This window comes from Herpailurus yagouaroundi, unplaced genomic scaffold, assembly GCF_014898765.1.
Source record: "Herpailurus yagouaroundi ecotype Mexico unplaced genomic scaffold, PumYag 310, whole genome shotgun sequence".
In the NCBI taxonomy this organism is placed as follows: domain Eukaryota; kingdom Metazoa; phylum Chordata; class Mammalia; order Carnivora; family Felidae; genus Herpailurus; species Herpailurus yagouaroundi.
The window spans coordinates 1-22724 of record NW_024412527.1 but is presented as its reverse complement, the minus strand read 5'-3'; the positions used below and the strand labels follow the sequence as shown (position 1 = coordinate 22724).

The following is a 22724-nucleotide window of genomic DNA, read 5'->3' as shown; positions in this document are numbered from 1 at the left end:
ATATAGTGATTCACTTCCATACATCACCCTGTGCTCATCATGACAAGTGCCCTCCTTAATACCCATCACCTATTTAACCCATGCCCACACCCACCTCCCCTCTAGTAACCGTCAATTTGGTCTCTGTAGCTAAGAGTCTGTTTCTTGCTTTGTCTCTCTCTTTCTCTTTCTCTTTTTTTTTTCCCTCTGCTCATTTGTTTTGCTTCCTAAATTCCACATATGAGTGAAATCATGGTATTTGTCTTTCTCTGATTGACTTATCTTGCTTAGCATAATACTCTCTGGCTCCACCCAAGTCATTGCAAATGGCAAGGTTTCATTCTTTTTTAATTCTGAGTAATACTCCATTGTGTATATGTATCACATATTCTTTATCCATTCATCAATCAATGGACACTTGGGCTCTTTCCATAATTTGGCTATTGTAGTCTAAGCATTTGAGAAATTCAAAGCAAATGCACTTCTGTTGTGATGAGCACTGGGTGATGTATGGGATTGTTGAGTCACTATATTGTACACCTGAAACTAATACAAGACTATATGTTAACTATACTGGAATTAAAATAAAGTAAAATAGAATGGGTAAAAACAAAGTAAATGTCCTTGGGTGAAAGTCAAGGATAAACTTTAGCATGGAAAATATGCATGTGCAATATTACATTTCTCATATCGGGATTGCATTCCGTAAAAATAGCTAGATTAGGTTTCAAATGTAAATATTTCACACAAATACATTTGCATAATTCTATTTTTATCCTATGAATATTAATATCTATTGCATTTGTTTAAAGATGTTTATTTAAATTCAACTGCAACACACATAATTTTTGGTCAAAAGTATCAAGCAATGAATTTCACATATTATACAGAGATTACTGCAAAATTATAAACACCATGTGACTATAACAAGATAGGCTTGCTTGAAAATTTTAAATTAGATTAAATGAACTTGAAAGATAGGGACTAAATGCTAACATATGGAATGTAAGATTTCCAAATGTTAATATAGTTAACTTTCTTGTAGTAACTACACAAACACACACACACACACACACACACACACACTACTTTTATGTCTATTTCTAGAAGTAAAATAGTAAACTATAAGATTTATATGAGTAGAACAAGGAGGACATCTTGAGGTCGTTTCAGAAATGTACATTTTATTCTTAGATCCCACACACAATTTATGATTTAAAAAATAGGTCCTTTAAGCTAAATTAATATGTTCAACATAAAATGGGTTTTTTCTACAAAAAAAGGCAAGGTTTCTCAAAAGCACTTAAATTCACTTAAAAGCATCCTCTCTCCCTTTCCTGTTGCCATCTCTGTTTCTCTCTGTCTCTGTCTCTGTGTCTCTCTCTCTCTCTCACACACACACACACACACACATACACACACACACAATCTAAGTCTACAAAGACGTTATTTTTTGCTTAATCGTGGGTAAAATTTTAACATATGCAAAAGACTGTACAAAACATTTTAGCAAAACTATCTTAAATATGTTTCTACTGTAGCAAAATAGAAAGTTCTCACAAATATTGGTCCAATGCACTTCGTTAATCCACTGTTTATCTATTTTGCCATCCTACTCCTAGAAAAATAGAAATAACACAACACAATGAGTCCTGTATACATCTTTTCCTATGCACTTTGAGTTAAACCTGGACTCGCAGGACCATTGGCGGAATGTTCTGGCTCCTCAGGGCTACTTGTGACTTTAGCACCTTCATCTTCTTTATTTCCTTCATTGGCCTTATCAAGGGCATCAGGTGAACTCACACAATTAGCATCCTGTTTTGCTTTGTCCAATTCATTATCAAATTCAATTTTATCTTCTTGATTGTTGCTTTTCTTTATTTGTCCATTCTGGGCAGGATAGGCACTAGCAACGATATCGTATAGGAATTGGTATTGCTCCTAGTAAAAGAAAGAAGCAAGAAAGATTATGTAATTATTATAAAGGAGGTTTATGTAATTATTTGTATATCAGATGAAAATTAGCAAGAACTATTAATTTACTTGGAAGTCTTGGTCATTCTTACTTGTTCATTCCCCTCACAGGCCACGAGGTGTCTCATTTCCGTGACATGGCCCAAGATGCCACTTTTTGAGGTTAATGCTTCAGGAAGCCTATCCTGATCCCCATAGGTTAAATTAAGTGCCCTCATTTGTGTCCTTCTTATAATCTCTGTCATTTCAACTACTATACTGTTTAATAAATATCTGCCTTTTCCTCATGCTAAATGGTGAGTCTTTTAATGGCAAGAGCACATAACAGGCACTCAGTACACTTTTAAAATCAATATATGCAAGTTTAGTGTCATACATAATTAAAAGTTGCATATATTTGAGTGAGTAGCTAAGTTTATATGGCGACTGGTTATTAATTTCCAGATTGCCTTCTGCCAGCTGCAGAAGATCCATGCTTGATTGATTACAAAACTGCCACACTTATTATCCTCTCTGAATCCACACTTCTTTGCAATGTGACTTTGCAGACCCTTTCGAGAAGAGGCGGGGTCGATCTCCACATTCTTAAAGCTGAGCTGCCCCTGTGACTTGCTTAGATAAGAAAACACAGAGGAGGGCACATTGTGCCAGTTTCAAGCCTAAACCTCAAGGGGTCGTGCGCCCTGCCACCCTACTCCTTGGAGCTCTACCACTTTTACGTGAATATGCGTGGGCTTGTTTTTTGGAGACAGAGAGACCTGCATTCTACTCATCCCTGTTGCCAGAGCTAAATGCCAGCGACTGCCAATCTGCTGGTCGTAGAGATCATTTTGGACAAGCCAAGCTTAGTGGACATATCAACAGCAGCAAACCTATGAGTGAGCTTGGTCTAGATTGGCTGAACCTGACGTCATTGGCAGAAAGATTTCATTGCTCCAATATACTATTGAACTATAATAAACGTGTTTTTTTTTCTGCCACTAATTTTGGAGTGCTTTGTTACACAGCAGTACACATTAATACAGGAGTAAAGATGGGGGAAATTAGGGAATTCATGAGCGCTTGAAGAAATGTCTGACATGAATTGCCATAACAAATTGCTGGCAAGCTCCAGTTAGGTCTCTTATTTATATTAATGATAATTTCACGTGAATCGTCATGTAAAAAAGGAATATGAAAAAGAATAGAACAGTGACCAGAAGACAAGAAAAGGAAAAGAAAGGAGAGGATTGGAGAAGAGGGAGAGAGAAGAAAGCGTCAAAATAAAAATGCAAAACACATCAAAAACAGCTATAAGGTCTACTTACAAATGTGGGAACCATTCCTGGTCTAGCTCTGCGCAGAGATTTTACTACTTGAAAAACATCTATCACTTCTTCCGTTTCTGCACTTTCCAAGAGATTTAACAAAGCACAAAACAGTCCTGTTTGCTGAGATCCATCTCTGTAAGAGGAAAAAAAGATTTAAAAAGAAAATAATTCTACATTTTATGGAAAAAGTTATATTAGAATAAAAACTGAAAGGGAGAGATAGAATGCATTCTTCACTTCATGTTTATTGTAATTATAGTATTCCAATCTTGTAAGAGCAAAACATTTCTGCTAAATCCATTTTTCGGACAAACTTTTTTCAGTTTGAGATTATAATAATCTTATACTTAAAAAAAATAATTGTCTTAGGCTTTAAGCATATTTTTTCCTCTGTTTAACACCTTATAGATCATAATGTATTTTTATTTACATCTGAAGTTATTAGGACAACTTTCATAATTCCAATTTGCAGATGAGGACATCGAGATTTAGGAAAAAGAAAGACATGACTAGAAATCAATGAAACCAGAAATCCTGGACCCAATATTTTGTATATTATTAGACTGCATGCTTTTTCTCCTCTCTTCTGTTTCTCTAATGCTTTTACAAATGTCCACATTTCTGGATCAATAGAAAACTGATGCTTGGTGAAATTTTTCATTAAAAAGAGGACAACTCGATAATTTACCTAACTGTGAGAAGCATGTTACATTATAATAAATATTCAATTTAAAGAATATGTTATTAGCAGGATTTTATTTATTCAAGTCTTTTCAATTAATATACAACTTATAATATGTTTGCTGATGACAAAGCATTCATTCCTCTGGATTCTGTTAACACCTAATAGACTGGATCAGTGCATAGAAGCATAAATAAAATGTAATATCCATCCATCTGTTCATGCATCCTTCCATTCATTCATTAACTCAACCAGGACATATGACATTCCAGATTCAATGTTAGGCACTGGGACTGAAAGATGATATGACACTGGTAGTAAGAAATTTACAGACTAAAATGATTACACTATAATCATTTCTATCATATTTCTGTAAGAGCTATGCTGTGGGAGCAAACCTGAGAGAGTGACTGATTCCACAAGAGGCTTTCAGTGTGGGCCTGCATTTTATGTATTAGCATAAATAATCTAATGGGAAGTGTGGACCATGAAGTCAAGCATTATGAAGATTTTTTAGAGAATATGCTATCAAATCCCACCCACCCGCAGTGAATGAGGAGAGGCACATTCTTGTGATGCTTAGTTCCTTCAGTGGAATTCTTCTTGGGAAGTTTTTCTTTGAGAATCTGAATCATAGAGATTAATTCTTTGGGTTCTGGAGGAAGCTCATCCACATTCCAGTTATTATACTGGTACTGGTACACAGTCCGAAAATCTTTCCTCTAAAACCAGAAAAGAAGAGAACATTAACTCACGGAAGGTTCAGTCCCTCTAATAACTTGATAGTCACATTTTCTTCACAATTACTTTCATTTAACTCATCCTAAAGTTATAATAAAACATTATATACCTTTTGCTTTACTTTTACAGAGTAATGTTTATTAGTTCTTCTACCAGACCAATCACCAGATCAAAAATATATACTCCTGAAATTATTTATGTACCTTGGAATGTCTCAGTTCAAATACACGGAGGGTATAAGCTGAAGATTGGTTGGTGTCTTTCATATCAACTTGTATATCTCCATATGTCTGCTTTCCTTCTCCCCAGTACTGAGCACAGACTTCCTAGATAAGAAAGAACATGATTCAACACCTTCTTCACAAGTGTTCTGTTTGCTTTTTAACACATTGAGATCACCTCTTACTGTCTCCGTCTCTCTCCTCTCTCTCTTTCCTCCCATTCTATTAAGTTGAAATTACTAATTGTGTTCCAAAATTAAAAGTTGTCCATAAAACTCTACAATCTATCTTAAGTATCTTGGACATCTATTCTACAATACCTGGTGTTTGCTTGTGCAAATCAAGGGAACTGAGAAATACCTAAAGTGGCCAGGACATCACTGGAGTGGCTCTGTCACTGCTAGTGTAGGTCTTTGAGATTTGTTTCTCCCTTCCATACCCTTATTATCACCTCTTCAAAATTTATAGATTGAGCTGGTGTTGATCATGACCCCTGCCATAACAAGTCTCACTGTCCCTCCAGTGGTCTTTGAGGAAGGAGATTTCATCCTTTAGTGCTTTGTCGCTGTATCTTGATGACCAACACCATGAGCAGTTTTTTATAAGTTAACTGCAAATCTAAGTAAAGGGTCAGATTGAAGGGTAGGTGGGTCACAAAAGTGTGTTCTCTCTCTGCAAATGGCTCTGTACCAACTACAGTTCCACAACTTCCGACAACAACAGGCAGATGCCTAAACTACCATTTCATTTTCCAGTTTTCACAGTTTGATGAAAAAAATAATTGCTAGAATACCATGCTGGAATTCCTAACAAGTTATTACAAAAAAAAAAGTAGGGTGCCTAGGTGGCTCGGTTGGTTGAGCGTCAGATTGTGGCCTGGGTCATTATCTCGTGGTCCATGAGTTTGAGCCCCATGTGGGGCTCTGTGCTGACAGCTTGGAGCCTGTAGCCTGCTTCGGATTCTGTGTCTCCCTCTCTCTCTGCCCCTCCCCTACTTGCACTCATGTGTGCTCTCTCTCTCTCTCTCTGTCTCTCTTTCTCAAAAATAAATAAAAAACATTTAAAAAAATAAAAAGGAAAAGAAAAAAACCCCATAAAATAAAAACAACATTCTATGTCAGGGATAGGGAAACAAAGAGAAGACAGAGAGAAAGAGAAGGCATATAACTGCATGCTTATGAGAGTGTTCATTAAATAGGCTTTAACATAGGGGTGCCTGGGTGGCTCAGTTGGTTAAGCATCCAACTTCAGCTCAGGTCATGATCTCTCGGTTTGTGGGTTCGAGCCCCGCGTAGGGCTCTGTACTGACAGCTCGGAGCCTGGAGCCTGCTTTGGATTCTGTGTCTTCCCATCTCTCGGCCACTCCCATGCTCATGCTCTGTCACTCTCTGTCTCTCGATAATAAATAAATGTAAAAAAAAATTAAATAAGCTTTAACATATGCCATATAATGTGTTAGGTGCTAAAACTAAGTAAAATCTACTACCAGAGAAATTTAGATAACTCAAAGTATTAAGCAGAAGATCAAATACATGTCATAGGCATTAAGCAGATCAAAATGGACCTTAGGTTCACCTCCAACTATAGAATTTTATAATGCTGAATATTACATGAACGTAAAGAAGGCAGGATTTAGATAAATTTTTAAGGAGTTCTATCTAAACTCCTAAATATAAGGAGTTCATATATCTAAATGTGCCCTCTATTCCCATTTTGATCCTTTTCTAGAAGGATCTAGAAGGATCCTTTTCTAGAAGAAAAGGATCAAAATGGGAATAGAGGGCACTTTAGATATATGAAATGCCAGTAAATTAAGTCTCAGTGATGAAAATGTAGATTGTGTGTTAAGATTCAGTCAGAAAACCTTGTCCAGAATAGAAATTATGGAAAACATAAAAATATGAAGAAAATGGAAAGATATATGAGGGTCTGGTTATTGAGGGTCTTCAATATCAAACTGAGGAGTCTGGTTCTCATCTTGAAGAAAATAGGAGGAAAACGTGTCAGTTGCTACTTGTTTGTAGCAAGGAGCGACATAGAGACAGCTGTGCATTAGATGATCCACAGTTGGGGGTGGCTGGGTGGCTCAGTTGGTTAAGCGTCCGACTTTAGCTCAGGTCAAAATCTCACGGTCTATGAGTTCAAGCCCCACATGGAGCCACTTCAGATCCTCTGCCCTCCTCCCCCTGCCCCTCCCCCGACCCCTCTCCTTCTCTCTCAAATAAATAAATAAAACAAGAAAACAAACAGACAAGCAAAGTTGATCCGCAGATGGTGTGCAGTACCAGACAAGGGCCACATGAGAGATGGTCAAAACCAGACATGAGTTGCTATAGGCCAACACTGGGATGGAAGATGGTAAGGATGAACAAAGGCAACTGTGTGACGAAGGGTCAAAAACACTTGGGTATATCCAGCAAGTAATCCAAGAATGGCGAATGATATTTTATGACAGAAAAACAAAAAATATTCTTAAAAGTACAAACCTGGTCTCCGTTCTTCAGCCCTGTCAGCATAACAATAACTTTGACTTTTCTTTGGAATATCATCTGCCAAAAGTCGCCAATGGTCTCTTTTAGTGGTCCCTGAGCAGCAATCATCACTTCAGGTTTCCAGTAACTCTTTAAAAGAGAGAGAAAGAGAGAGAGAGGGAAAGAGAGAGAGAGAGAGAATCTGTTACTCTTGCTCACTGGTGAGAGAGCAGTGGCTTCTTAACATAACTATTTGGAAATATTGTCACTTAATTTGATATCCATGCTTTCATATAAAAACATTAAGATTCTTAGGTCCTAGAAACAATATGGTATCTTTATGTAAAATACTTATTTGGTTTATGACAATACTTAGCTAATAGTATGAAATCAAGTTTAGAACATACACTATCCTAACAAACCTAACAAGTTTTCCCTTCCAAAAAGTTTTAAAAAGTTAATGTGGTTGAAAAAGAAAATACATAAGCATTTCAAATTATCTTCATCATGTCTCTACCTAATTGATGTATTTTCTCAAACTGTATTATTTTTCAAACTAATATGAAGAGACATGTTTGTCATAAATTGTAACCAATAAGCATTGTTTTATTTTGTATCAACCCATTAGGTTTGGATATCTTTAAGTCTTTCAGTAAGTTAAAATATAGTATTAAAAATTAACACTTTTTTATCAATCAATATATAGTTATGGCTAAGCTCATAATTCTTTTATAAATTCACTTAATGAATGGCCATAGTAATATAGTAGATTTTTCAAAGGGTTAGATCCTGGGCTTTGGAAATTTAAGTACCTACCATTATAAATGACGCATTGATGTATTTACTTGTTTCCTCTGAGTCACTGTCATCATCAGAAGATTCATCTGAATCATGCTCACTCTCTTTGCTCATCTCTAGTTCATGTTTAAGTGGCACTCTGTTAAAGTCATCTATGTAAAATAAATTAGTAGTAAGTCTTTCTTTAAAAAATCAAATCTCTGCTTGATTGTCAGGTAGAAATTAGAGAAGTGACAGATTGCATCATGGAAATTTACTAATCTATATGAAATGAGACCCTACATAAAATTCAGTTCTTAGTGATTAACAGATTATAAAAATGCAATCTAAGAAAAAGAAGGTCACAAAAAGTTTCTTGGAAAAACATGGGATATACCTCTGTGTTAAACAACAGATAGATACCATAATATTCCAATATATCATTCGATCTTTGACACATATACTTTAGTTTCCCATGAAATATCATCATTCTGCTAGATATAAGCTTAAATTCATAAAGAAATTAAAGAAATGCATAGTTTAGGTAAAAACCTAATTTCTTAATTATGCAATTAACATCAAATTAATAATCTAACAAGTATCTCAGATGACTTATTATTTAACCAAGAAAATTATTTAGTCCCATAATTTCTCACTTTCTCAATCTCTTTAATCTATAATTTCCTAATCAAATGATCTGATTAGCTATATAACCATCAACTTCAGATTTTGAACTAATATTTATAAAGACTTCAGAAATTAACTAGGTCAACCACATATTGATATGATTTATCCAGCTGTCTAGTTTATTAGCTTGGGTTATATTTTCTCCATGCTAATTTTAATTTATGCCAATGAATAAAATTATAGTTTTATCAGACATTACCTACTGATTCTTAAATAACAGAATTCAAGTATGGAAACTGTACATGCATTGATCTGTTAAATTTGATGATTAACTGTTTATAAGGTAGTTTCTACCTACTGTCAATCTCCCAGATAGAAGGAAGGGATGAAGAGAACACAGAAAGAAAAAAAGAAATAATTTTTGCTACTGGCAATTACCCTGAAACAAATAACTGAAATTAACTAAAGATGAGAGAGAACTAGTAAAGAAGACTAGGCCTTTTTTTCTCCCACCTGCAGAGGATACGTCTTTCTGACAACCCATTTCAGAAATAATTGGTAGAATGAAAATACTGAATACAGTCTATCCTCCAAAGTCCAAAATTCTTTGGAATTGGACTTTCAAAGAATTTGTTATAATTAAATATAAACAGACTCTTAGCTATTCTCTACTGTCAATCCAATGTTGAAAATTTGCTTCAACGTAATTTGTGTGTGTGCATCTTACATTAAGCAAGTCCAAAAGAGAGTTTAATTTTATCCAATACCAAAAAAATAAATAAATAACATAAAATGAACTACATACATGGAATGATGTTAGAGTTCCTGTTTTTACTTTTATTTTGTTCTTGATTTCCAATGTGCTGTGTCCTCCAGCTCCTATACGAGGGAAGTCTCTGAGGGTAAAAAATAGAATGGAACACTCCTTTTAAGATGTAAATATTGCTTTTGTTTATTATTGTGACATAAGATGCTCCCTAAAGTATTTCATCGAGTTTTGTGAAATTTACATGCATTTCCCATAGTTCACAATTTTTACATTTGCCTCTGAATTTTTCCTTTTAATTGTTCAAGCATTTAATATGTTTTTTTTTAATTTTTTAATGTTTTATTTATTTTTTTTGAGAGAGACACAGAGTGTGAGCAAGGGAGGGGCAGAGTGTGAGGGAGACACAGAATCCGAAGCAGGATCCAGGGTCTGAGCTGTTAGCACAGAGACCGACATGGGGCTCGAACCCATGAACTGTGAGATCATGACCTGAGCCGAAGTCAGTCGCTTAACCGACTGAGCCACCCAGGCGCCCCAGCATTTAATATTTTTGACATGGAAATTTTGAACTAAATATGTACAATTATATAACAAAATATGTTTCCTACTAAAGAGCTGCTGAAAAGCAAAATAGCATGGTTTGTTCTTGTATAAGTTGAAGCACTATGCAGATGTTGATTATTATCCATATTGCAAGGGGTAACGGTAAATTATTTTTAAATGATCATAAATAAACTCTCCAGATACGGTATTCACAGGAGATTTGGCTCATGCTTCAAATAATTGATAATTGATTTGTTAATGCCTTCCCTACTGCTTTTCCTCTCACTCACAGTTGCTAATCAGTCAGCAAGACCTATCATTTCTGCTGGTGAAGCTCTCAAATCATTTTGCTTTTCTCTCTTTCTACTTAGTACAGTCCACTTGGATTTCTCACTTGGAAATGTCAACAGTTTCTTAACTGGCCTCTTTATCTTCAATCTCACTGGCTCTAATCCTCTTAAAACTTGAAACAGAGTCCACTGAGGCTCCTCAGAGGTCTCCCATCATTGGTAGGAAGTATTCAACCAATCCCTTTACTACTGCACAAAAACCTTAGGGAATGCACTCTTGATTGTCTGTCCCGCCTCACCCTTTGATAGGCCCCTTCCACTACAGCCAAACCAACGTCCTCAACTCCCCCTGGGAAGGGGTTGAATTGTCCTGAATCTTAGCAGATGCGCACATGTGTTTTCTGCTTGGACTGCCCTTTCCCTTGTCACTCTAACTTCTACTTGCCCTTTAGCTATCAGTTTAAGTGTCCTTTCTTCTGAAAGGTCTTTTTGCTTTCAGCCCTTTCTCCCCATTTGTCCTTAAATAAATATTTGTCAAGTGGATGAATAATCTAAACCAAGAGAGCTCATCATGTACAGTTTAGCAGGATTTTATACACATACAAACATATGTGCATGTGGATGTACATGTGAGTGTGTGTGTATATATATATATATATATACACACACATATATATATATATTTAAATATGGTTTGCTCTTTCAAACTAAATATGGCACCCTGTTTCAAACCCCATTTATTGCTGTGTAACTGAATGAATGAAAACCTCACCATTGAATACTAGGCCCCTTGAACACTTCCATGAACTGCTTGAAAGCTGATGCCTTGGAAAGTATTACAACACTTTTTTTTGCTCTTGTCTGAACAGTCACCCAGTGGTCTCTTCCCTCTAGTCAATACCCAGTATTATCGATAAAACTAATGGTTCGCCTTCCTTGAAGGCATGGAGGGGTTTTCATACCTCAGTCTGTGCTTGTTTCAGTTGCTACGAGTCTAAGCCTCCCAGGGCATCCATATTCTCTAGAGCTCTACTACTAAATAATTACCTAAATGATTATCCTAAAATACAACAAACTCAATGTCTTATATCCCATCAACCAATGTCTTCCTCTCTGCCCTCTGGTGCTCATGGTCTGTTGTCAACAAACTGCCATCCATCTTAATGCTTTTCTTTCAATAGTCCCTTCACCTTTTTTCTGGGGAGGGGGCAGGTGCACCAAGTGAAACTTGAGTGTCCCTTGAGAACATTGCCAAAAATGCAGTAGTTCTTTAAAAAAAAAAAACAAACAAACTGAATTCTCCCCTCATACCCCATATACATCACAGCGTGAAAAGATATGTGCTGTCGGTTTCTACTTGTAAACCATTTCTACTCATTTCTCCTTCCAAACACCCAACTACTTTGATTTTCCTGAAATCACGTCACCTTCCTTTAACCTTTTTTAGAGGCTTCAGGTACTGATTACTGGATCACCCCACCTCCTTTAGTTTCAGACTTGTTTAATTTTTCTCCCCAGGTCTGTCATCATTCTTGTTTACTTCCACATTGACAAGCATGATCTAGCCAACACTCTAGTCTCTTCACTTCTCAGCTTCTTTACCTCCTATGACCTTTCCCTCCACTCCTCTGCCGTCCACTTTCTCCATTCTACCTTTTTAAGTTTCATTTCAAATGTTCACTTAAAAATTACAATTTCAACCATCCCATTATTGAAGATTACCTCTTTTCTTCCCTGTCATTTGTTCTAGTATCTTCAGTTTAGCAACGTGCAAGTCTATCAAAACTTCCCATATATTGTCCTTAACATTTTCTCTATGTGCCCAATGTCCTTCTGTGGCCAGTTTGCTCTTTATCATCCACCACTGTATCATTCATTTGCAAACACCCTCAATTTCTTCACCTGGGACTTTCAAACTGTCACTTTAAGAAATCCTCTGTGGGGGTGGGGGATGGGCTGGGTGGCCCAGTCGGTTGAGCATCCGACTTCAGCTCACCTCATGACCTCGCAGTTTGTGGGTTCAAGCCCAGCATCAGGTTCTGTGCTGACAGCTCAGACCCTGGAGCCTGCTTCAGATTCTGTGTCTCCTTCTCTCTCTGACCCTCCCCCACTTGCCCTCTGTCTCTCTCAAAAATAAATAATAATAAACAAATCAAAAAAGAAAAAAGAAATCCTAGATGGGTTTAACTCAACTATCTGCATGCACAGCCCCTGTTTTCAATGTTTCTGTAGAAAACAATGAAACCAGATGACTCTCTTTAAATTCATGACCATAAATTTCAACTTTCTACTTTGATATAACTATTTCATATACTTTCCCCTTTCTGAAGCATAAGCTCTGCTTTGCTCTTCTTATTCCTGTACCCCTGAAAGTTTAACTGATGATCTCTTGCTTCATACCCTCTTTAGAAAAAGCAGGCAATTGGATGAGAAATGCCTCAACTTCCTATCACCAATTCTACGAACTAACCAACATCTCTACTCTCATCTTCTTTCTACCTTTATGCTTAGATGGAATAATTTCACTGCTCCCATCAGTTATAGTCTCTGGGTTACACTCTCTCGCTATGTCTATCTGCAAATCACTTTGACTCTTATGCCCAAAATTGTACAAAGGGAGCAAAATTGTACACAGAGCAAAACCCCAATCATATTTGTTCAGTGAAAGAAGTTACTCTTTCTTTTAGTGGCTTTACGTAAGAATGTTTAAATGGCATTCGTAAGTGTTTCCAAACGGCATATAGGGGGGCAAGCAGAGTTAGTGTACTGAATACGCTTGATTTATCAGCTGAAAGGGCAAGAAAATAGCAAGTAAACATCCTTCCCCTCAAGACTACTGTGGTAGACTGCTAGTTCTTACACGATAGTACAGGTCTTCTGGTGGATTGTGTTACGTGGTGATTATTACATGCTTCACCTCCACCCCCCACGTCATCCTTACTTTGAGCCAAGACATTAAACAATTCTGCATCCGATTAAAGCATGTTCCTGGTCTTGTGAAACTCTCCAATTTGACCAGCTTGGCAGTTCACAGACAGTTTCAGTAAACTTGATATCAGTAGTGAAAGAGAAAAGGTACAAAACATTTTGTTTGGACCACTGAGCAATCTGGAGATAGCTCCACAAATTCTTGGAATGAGTGAACTACATCCTAGGCTGGCTTTCAGAGTAATTGCCCAATAAATAGGTTAGGACACATGTATTTATCCTTTAGTTTCTGTCTACCAGCTCCAGCCAGTTAAACTTCCTAAGTAGTCATAAACTCCTCTAATTATTTCCTTTACAAACCCAAACCAGATGTAGTTTTAAAAGGTGAGATGCTACATTGCCTTTGGCAGACCAATTTTGTGGGTATTACTATTATTTTGACACTTTATTTTATACCAGCTTAATGAGAAATAGTTAAAAGGGGAGGGCTGGGGACGCATTTCTAGGCTTAAACAAGTCTCCTGCCTAACAGCTGTGTGCTTTTAGGTATTTCTCTTAAACTCCCTTTGTCTTAGTTTCCTCATCTGTACTCCATTGGTTACGGTGAGGCCCAAATTCAGGAATCATGCCGAATGCACACCCCCAGAAAATAGCCCTCGTGAAAGTTAACTTTAGTAACTATTATTATTGCTATCACATCATTACCTGGAATTCAGCCTCTAGGGGAGACGGCTCACTGGGAGGATCTCTTTTCTTCATGTTAGGTAGATATGGATGTAATTCAGACAAACTCACTTCCGTTTCCCCAAATTGGTTGTATTCCACCAAGGCCTGGTGGATCAAGATATACTGTGCCTACAATTTCAAGGAAAAATATGGATAATTAATTGATAACTTCTAGTCTTATGAATCATATTGAAATAAATTATGCATCTCTATAATTGTGCTCAGATTGGGACAATGTTTGTGAAAGAAAACCAATGCCCATAACATTTGAATAGTATGGAATTTGGCTCTCACAGTTCTCTGGAATGTGAGCAAATTCCACTTCAGATCATTTTTGCAGAAAAACAAATAGCTTGGTACATAGATTAAACATATACTATGTAGTGCATAACTTTTACTTGATTCCTAAAAATTAGAAAACATTACCTGTTACTTCCTTCAGTGACCATTATTGAGCCAGTGAGTCAAATTACTAATATATAAAACTATAATAAATATCTAAGAGGAAAAAAATCAAATTGATATTCCATACAACACATTAGAAAAAAAAACTTTCTAGAATCTTTTAAAATAGAGAAAATTACCAAAAAAACACAATACGCCAAATCCACATTTAACAACTCCTAACATTGTTATCATATTTGAATCCACTATTTTTAAATAAGTGACAAATTTGTGATAACATTCAAGCCTCTTCAACTACTAATGTTAGCTTCCTGAGTTTGACTATATCCTTTTAACCCATTTATTTTTTCCACAGGAAATAATTTTTCCTTTTGTTCCTGGTTGACAATCTATTTTTATTCTTCTATAGTGATACCCATGTATCTGTAAGCATTGTACAAATTTGTGTGCTTTTTAAAAATTGTGTAAATTGGGGCGCCTGGGTGGCTCAGTGGATTAGGCATCGACTTCAGCTCAGGTCATGATGTCACGGTTCGTGAGTTCAAACCCCACATCAGGTTCTTTGCTGTTAGTGTAGAGCCCACTTCTGATCCTCTGTCTTCCTCTCTCTCTGCTTCTCCTCTGCTTTTGCTCTCTCTCTCTTTCTCTCTCGAAAATGAATAAACATTTTAAAAAATAATAATAAATAAATTAAATTAAATGGTATAAATAATATCTTACATGTTTCATTTGGTGACTTTATTCACTCTTTGTTTTCATCTGAACATGTAACCAGATAGATAGGTACAGACTAAGATTATTCCTTTCACTGTAGCATAACATGCAATTGTGTGTCCACGTATTGTTTGCCCTTTATCCCATAAAGTGCTTCCTTTTTTTCCCTTTTGCTATTCTATCAATGTTGAATTTAACATTCTTTTTTTTTTAAGTTTATTTATTTATTTTGAGAGAGACAGAGTGTGTGTGTGAGCAGGGGAGGGACAGAGAGAGAAAGGGAGAGAGAATCCCAAGCAGGATCCTAGCTCTGAGCCCAGTGCAGGGCTCAAATTCACAAACCGTGACATGAGCCAAAACCACAGTTAACCGACTGAGCCACCCGGGTGCCCCTAATGAACATTCTTGCACGTGTTTTTAGTTATGCACATTTATAAGTGCTTCCCTTGGGTATATACATATATGTGGAATTGCTGGGTCAAGTGCAGGTATTTTCAATAATAACCATCCCTTACAATTACTGGTTACATACTTGTGCCAGAGACTTGCCTATGCATTTTCCTTGGATTACCTTTTTGTCATAACTCTATAGGGTAAATATATCACTGTGTCCATTTTACAGGTGACTTAACTGAGGCACAGAAACATTAGAAACTTGTGAAACTGTACATACCATTAAGAATTAACAGCAAGATAGGAACCTTGGAAGTCTACTTCAAAATCTGGACTATTATTCACTCTACTACTCCGTGTCCCTAGCTCTAATTTTATGAGATGCTGTCAAATTAGTTATCAGTGTTTTTGTTTATTTTTTTCCTTTCTAACATGTGTAAATGGTATCTTATTATTAATTTGTGTGCTTGTTTGTTCACATATATTTATAATCATCCTTCTTCTGCAGGACTTTCAGCCACTAACACGAAATGTTCCTAACTATAATTGGTGCTTATCAATTGATTTAGTTTTCATGAAATAAAAAGAAAACTATTTTCACTCAGTTGAGAAGAATTTGGATTTCTTTTAAGATCACCATTCCCACCACAAAAAGACTTCAGTCAAAAAGCAAAAGGGATAACAGTGATTGAAGGGGAGCACGTACCTCCACTTGAACCATCAGGCACCTCTGTCGCCTTAGCTTGACGACATAACCATAAACGTCCACTTTGTTCTCTGCCTCCAGGCCTTCTAGCATGGCGTCAATTCCAATATAAGTGCCTGTGCGTCCAACACCAGCACTGACAAAACAACAAACAAACAAACAAACAAATAAACAAAGTGAAGGCATGATCATGGCGGGGAAATGAAAAGACAACAGGGGTGAAGCAGAGGAAAGGATAAAAGTCTCTCCTCACAGACTGTTTTCCAAAACAGCAATCGCCAAAGGGAAGGGTGTTCTCTAACAGCGCAAGAGGAAGAGTTGGGACAGCCCTGGTGCCGGCCTTGGGAGTTCTCCATGTACCTGCAGTGCACCACAATGGGGCCACTGAAGAAGTTGCTGAAAGCGTTCACTCTCCTTCTCAGCTTGAGGAGCAGGTGAGGATCCTCAGGAACCCCGTGGTCAGGCCAGCTGGTGAACTGAATGTGAGTCACCTCTCTTCCGGTTGCTTTTTCTTTTTTCTAGGGGAGAGATAATTTTTTCTCTGAGATGATTTTCTTGCAAGCAAATTATCTGACATAAATAAGTGGGGGCAGGGGGGAATCCAGTATCAAAAACTCCTCATGCAAAGGTTTTCAGCCATTATTACATTTTTTCTTTCCAATTAATCACCAGGAGTTGAGATGTCATGCAGGGGTGGCATGCACTAACCAGCAAGCAATAACTTACCAGTAAGGTAAGCAAGGTGTGGTAAGTTTGTGGAAACTGCTGGGAACTTTCATGCTGCCATGCCAAAACCAAACAGCAAAAACACACACACCAAAAAATGGGAGTGTGGGTAGGTGGAAAAAGATATGAAGTAAAGGCCATTCTCACAGTTCTTTGAAATATTTCCACTTGGTAGGCCAGCAAATTTTCTTCATGTGAAGAAAGTCTGATTAATTGTTCTGTTAATGCTATACTTCTTAGCATTAGAAAGGGCAGCTCAGACTGTAGAGAGACAACTGAGGAAACTCAGCCCCAGACTACAGCTCGTATTTGTCCCAACTTCAAGATAATCACTACAAGATGAGTAATTCATAGTTCTCTGACCTGGTATGAAGAAGAACCACCTACATTTAGGTAACAGAAGAAACAACAAGACTTGGGTGGTTGTAATTGTCTGATGGGAAATGATTATGTTAATTAAGAATAATGATGAGACTAATCAATGCAACCAGATCTACATATTACCCATAAGTATGGATGGGGTGGGGGTCTCATGCCTAAGTCCATCATGTATTTAACCACAAACTATTGGTGGTGGAACCACTGTTCCATAGCCTTCTGTGGCCCATAGTAGTTAGTAATGCCATGGGAGCCTTAGAAGGCCTTGGAAGAAATATATAATTGAAAGGGGTTGTTTTTGCATCTTTAAACAGCTTTAAGATATATTCACATAGCATAAAATTCATTCATTTAAAGTATGATTTTTTTTATTATATTCCCAGAGTTGTACAATCATCACCACTATCTGATTACAGGACGTTTTCATTACCTACTCCCAAAAGAAATTCTTACTGATTACAGCCATCCCTCTTCCTGCTTCACCTCCCTCAGTTCCAAGCAATCCTAACCAGCTTTCTGACTCCATAAATTTGCCTATTCTGGGGACGCCTGAGTGGCTCAGGCGGTTAAGTATCTGACTCTTGATGTCTGTTTATGTCATGATCTCACAATTAGTGGGTTCGATTCTAACATTAAGCTTTGCGCTGACAGTGCAGAGACTGCTTGGAATTCTCTCTCTCTCTCTCTCTCTCTCTGCCCGCCCCACTCTATCTCTCTCAAAATAAATAAACTTTTAAAAAATTTGCCTATTCTGGATTTTTCATAAAAACAGTATCCTAGAACATGTGAGGACCTCTGTTTTAACTATTATCTAAAGCCCTACTGACTGTTTTTTTCCAAACTAACATTTTATCTTTACTACATAGTTACTGCTTTGTATTTCTTACAGTAGTCTTTAATTGTGCCATTTGTATATTCTTTCCATAATGGTAATTAATAGACCCGTAGAGAATAAGGGCCATTTTACCATTCATTCGATAATTCAGTCATTTATTCAACACAGTTAAAGAGCTCTTTTCTTTATATGTCAAGAGTCATAGAATTATAAATACTTTTGATAGGACTTGGACAGACAGATCCTACTTTCACCAGTGATTTAACTTGACCTGCTGGCTTGTGTTCTAACCCAACTCCTCCTCCTGTAGGTTGTTAAAAATAATTTTTCTTAGATTTAATTTCTCACATTTAATTCCATAATTGTATTTTTAGGCAAACCATATGAAAATAAAAAATATGTGATAAAACAAACTCACGTTTGTAATGTTCAACTTCTGAATGATATAATCTGGACACCTTTTGTGCTCTGTGATCTTTACCACAACATCTCCAAAAGTCCGTGTGCCCTCTTCCATTGACGGCCAGTATTCTGCACACTTGTTCTATATTTTAAAAAATATTAATAATTTTTTTTTCATTTAAACAAATGTATGTATTAAGACTCTTTAAAAAACAAAACAAAAATCATTCATCTGAAATTCTCAAAACATTCATGTATTCTCCTTTAAGTACATATACACCTTAAGCTGTGATGCTTGAAATGTATTCCATTTCCCATTAATGGCCCTGATAGATTTCCTTCATACTACATAGCCAGAGGATGATCTTCCCAGGCTTAGCTGCATATTAAAAGGAGATGTGCTTGGTTGTCAGCAGAAGTGATGTGGTTGCATGTGGTTAATTTCAGGCTGGAGGATAGGGAGGCTTTCACGCTTCCTAAAGTCCCATTCCATGAATTACCACGTATCTGCCCAAGGACAGTTTTCTTTCAAGTAGTCTCAAGTACTTGTGAAATCATTTCACAGAAATGCACTAAGCTTGTAACAATAGTGCAAAGAAATAGGAGTCAAATGTAAGTCCAGCAATTAAGCAGAAACACTTAAATTTTATTCATATATACATATATTTAGGTATGGACACTATTTTTCTACATGTGTAAAAAGTTCAAATCAAGTGTCATACTGATTAAAATAGAGAACTGTCTGTTTTTGTCATCCAGCACGTGTGTGTGTGTGTGTGTGTGTGTGTGTGTGTTTTGAAATACAATTCAACACTCTTTTCCTAACCCCAACCTTTACCCTATGAATCCTACCCTGTTTCCTTCTTCACATCGAGTGACCATGACAATGACTGTGGCTTTCTGTTCCCAGATCATCCTCCAGAAATCATCAACGGTTTCATCCCTGGGACCTAGGAAGTAAATAAACACAAACTGATAAGAAATATCTTCTTAAAAGCACTATGAAACAATTTTCAAAAACAGTGTTAGACTGTCAGATAAATTACCTTGTGCAGCAATGTATTTCCTGGGTTCTTTGAAACCCTGTTCAGAAAACACACAAAGGCATATCATTTACTGAACACTCAATTATTTCTTTATGTGCAAAATCATGAGTTAGAGGAAGTTAATTTAGATCCACTGTCTCTTGGTTGCGGATTTCTCAGGACATTTTCAAATCATAAGGGGGATTTTATTAACTCATGGTCACCCTTTAAACTGCACCAAACATGTTAGCACTTACAAACACCATTTGTGACCTTTATGTATCTTTGCTATATATCCAAAACAATTTTGAAAACTGGACTTCATCCTCATCGGGATGATGCAGCAATTTACAAAAGTAGTCCAGACATTCTTATATTTTATGTCCTGACAACTCAGAGCACCGTCTGTTACAGTTTAAACCTTCTTACAAGCCATACTGTTGCTTTGGGGATTTTTACTCAATTTCTTTCAATAAATCATTGTGAGATATCCCCACACATCTACCTTTTAACTAGCGCTGGGATAGACCACCGATTCCCTAGACTCCTTTTCTGCCATTGTAGATAAGAGAAAGAGTGACTTTAATTTCATTACCTACAATGTTTGCTTTTTCCACTCCTATTACCAAGGCAAAGAAGGAGGACAGAGGCAAATAAGATATTGTGCTAGTTTCTTCCAAATTATCTCATATTCCTTAAATTCACCTCAGCAATCAGAGAAGCCCTTCAGAGAGATAACCTTCGCCCATTAGATGAAATATTGTTACATGGGCCAACCTTCTCCCATTAGGTGAAATATTGTTACATGGGCCACAAGAATTCAGGATTAATGTTAGTAACTTCTTGAAACTTCTATCTCATGACATAGTATTATTTATACATTAGCTCGTTCAACACTTATTTATTAATGGGCTACAATATGTCAAGTACCTATCTAAAAGCTGAGACACATTTTTCAGGAGCACCTAGTTCTGCTGGAGACAAATAAGTAAAAGTCAATACCATAATTCCCACATATATTTGAATAGGAAATATAAGGGGTTTTTCTCAGAGATTATCTAAATCCTTATAAAATCTTCTGTCAATTACTTTACTTTGAAAAACAACGTTTGGAAGAAACCCTATATACTAAAATAAAGTTTATCAATGCTAATTGTGAAAGCCTACAGAAGTCACCTGCAGAATCAGTTAAAATAGAGGTCAAAATTATGGCACAGCACTAGTAATTATCTTTAGACAATGACCTCACATGTGTAACTGTTGCTTGTGATTATAAACAAGCCTTTGAGGATAATATTAAAAAGGAATGAAATAAGAAATGGTATAAGAATATCATAAGCACATGTCATTTGTTTCGTGGGATAGAGCTTACAAGGACAACAGCAAGCAAGGATACAAAATTGTCATGTATCAAACGAAGTTGATGGGAGGCAGGACATTAGTACAGGTTAAAGTGATGACTTTAGGGACAGAATACTTGAGAAGAAAAGTCCACCCCTGCTTCTACTTGTAAAAATGTTTCATAAATTATCTGAATAAAAAATATTCTTAAATATTTTTTTTCATTTTACAGAATATGCGTGTAGAGGATTAAATAGCATTTTTCAAAACTCATATCTACTCAGAACGTCAGAGTGTGAGTTCATTTGCAAATAAGGTCTTTGTGGAAGATAAGGCTATAGCCCTCTGAGGCTGGGCTCTAAATCTAATGACTGGTATCTTCTTTTTTTTATGTTTTTTTTTTTTTTTACTTATTTTTGAGAGACAGAGAGAGATAGAGAGAGAGAGAGAGGGAGGGAGAGAGTAGGAGTGGGGAAGGAGCAGGGAGAGAGGGAGACACAGAATCTGAAGCAGGCTCCAGGCTCTAAGCTGTCAGGACAGAGCTTGACAGGGGGTTTGAACTCACGAACCGTGAGATCATGACCTGAGCCAAAGTTGGATGCTTAACCAACTGAGCCACCCAGGAGCCCCAAATGGCTGTTGTCTTTATAAGAGAAAGGAGACACAGTGCTGTAGAATCACACAGGGAAGATCATGTGATCATAGAAGCACATTTGAAGGTGATACAGACACAAGACTAGGAAGGCCAACGATTGCCAGGAACCACTAGAAGCTAGGAGAGGCAAAGAGCAATTTCCCCCAGACCCTTCAGAGGCAGCATGTCTCTGCTGACACCTTGATTTTGGATTTCTTGTCTCCAGAACTTTGAGAGAATACTTTTATGTTGTTTTAAGCCATCTTGTTTGTAATACTTTGCTATGTCGGCCCTAGGAAACTAAGGTACCATGTGAATAAATAAATATATAAACAAACAAACAAACAAACAAATTTAATTTGACCATTTTACCTACTCCACTAAAAATTTATATATTCATGTACATCAAAATAAGCAAACCTCAGTTTCAATATCTTTCTGCAAGAAAAGCTGGTGAATTGAATTGTCTTATAGCATAGTATACAATTTGTCTACTATTTGACTGTCAATTTTTTTTTTTTTTGGCATTCTTCATATATTGCTGGTGGAATGTAAATCGGTATGGCCCAGTGGAAGACCATTTGGAAATATCTTTTAAAATTGCAAATGCATATTCTCTTTGGCCTAGAGATTCTTCTTTTAGTATTTTATCCTAGATACACTAAAACCCATTGTAAAATAGTAAGTCAAGATTTTTCATTGAACCATTGTTTATAACAGAAGATTCTAAACATGTTTAATGTCCATTAATATAGGCACTTATTAACTAAATCACAATACAGCTATACCATGAATGACTTATAAAATATAAAAAATGCAGAAATTTTCTATGTCCAGGGTCAGCAAACTACAACTTATGTCTGATTTTGTTAAAAAAAAAAAAAAAGTTTGGAACGCATTCACATTGTGTATGGAATTGTGGCCACTAAACTTCAGAGCTAAGTAGTTGTGACAAAAATGTTATGTCCTGGAAAATCCAAAATATTTGTTGCCTGGACTCTTACAGAAAAGATTTGCCAAACCCCGTTCTTGTAATGATATTATTGTAATGTATTGTATTGTAATTATTATAAGGATATATCCATATATATTTTTATTGTATCATTACTATATATATATATATA

At 36.5% G+C, this 22724-nt stretch overlaps 1 protein-coding gene across 1 annotated transcript; it reads right to left on the bottom strand.

The window, feature by feature from the left end:
• Nucleotides 1–775: 775 nt before the first annotated feature.
• PTPRC (protein tyrosine phosphatase receptor type C) lies at nt 776–19786 on the bottom strand. The gene is made up of 13 exons (XM_040462371.1): nt 19647–19786; nt 19453–19550; nt 18617–18742; nt 16620–16777; nt 16260–16395; nt 14021–14170; nt 9591–9681; nt 8198–8331; nt 7397–7531; nt 4893–5015; nt 4492–4670; nt 3264–3399; nt 776–1923 (listed from the first exon to the last, which is right to left on the bottom strand). Exons 1-13 carry the CDS (start codon nt 19711–19713, stop codon nt 1648–1650), a joined length of 1809 nt encoding a protein of 602 aa, XP_040318305.1. The 5' UTR covers nt 19714–19786; the 3' UTR covers nt 776–1647.
• Between the last annotated feature and the right edge of the window lie 2938 nt (nt 19787–22724).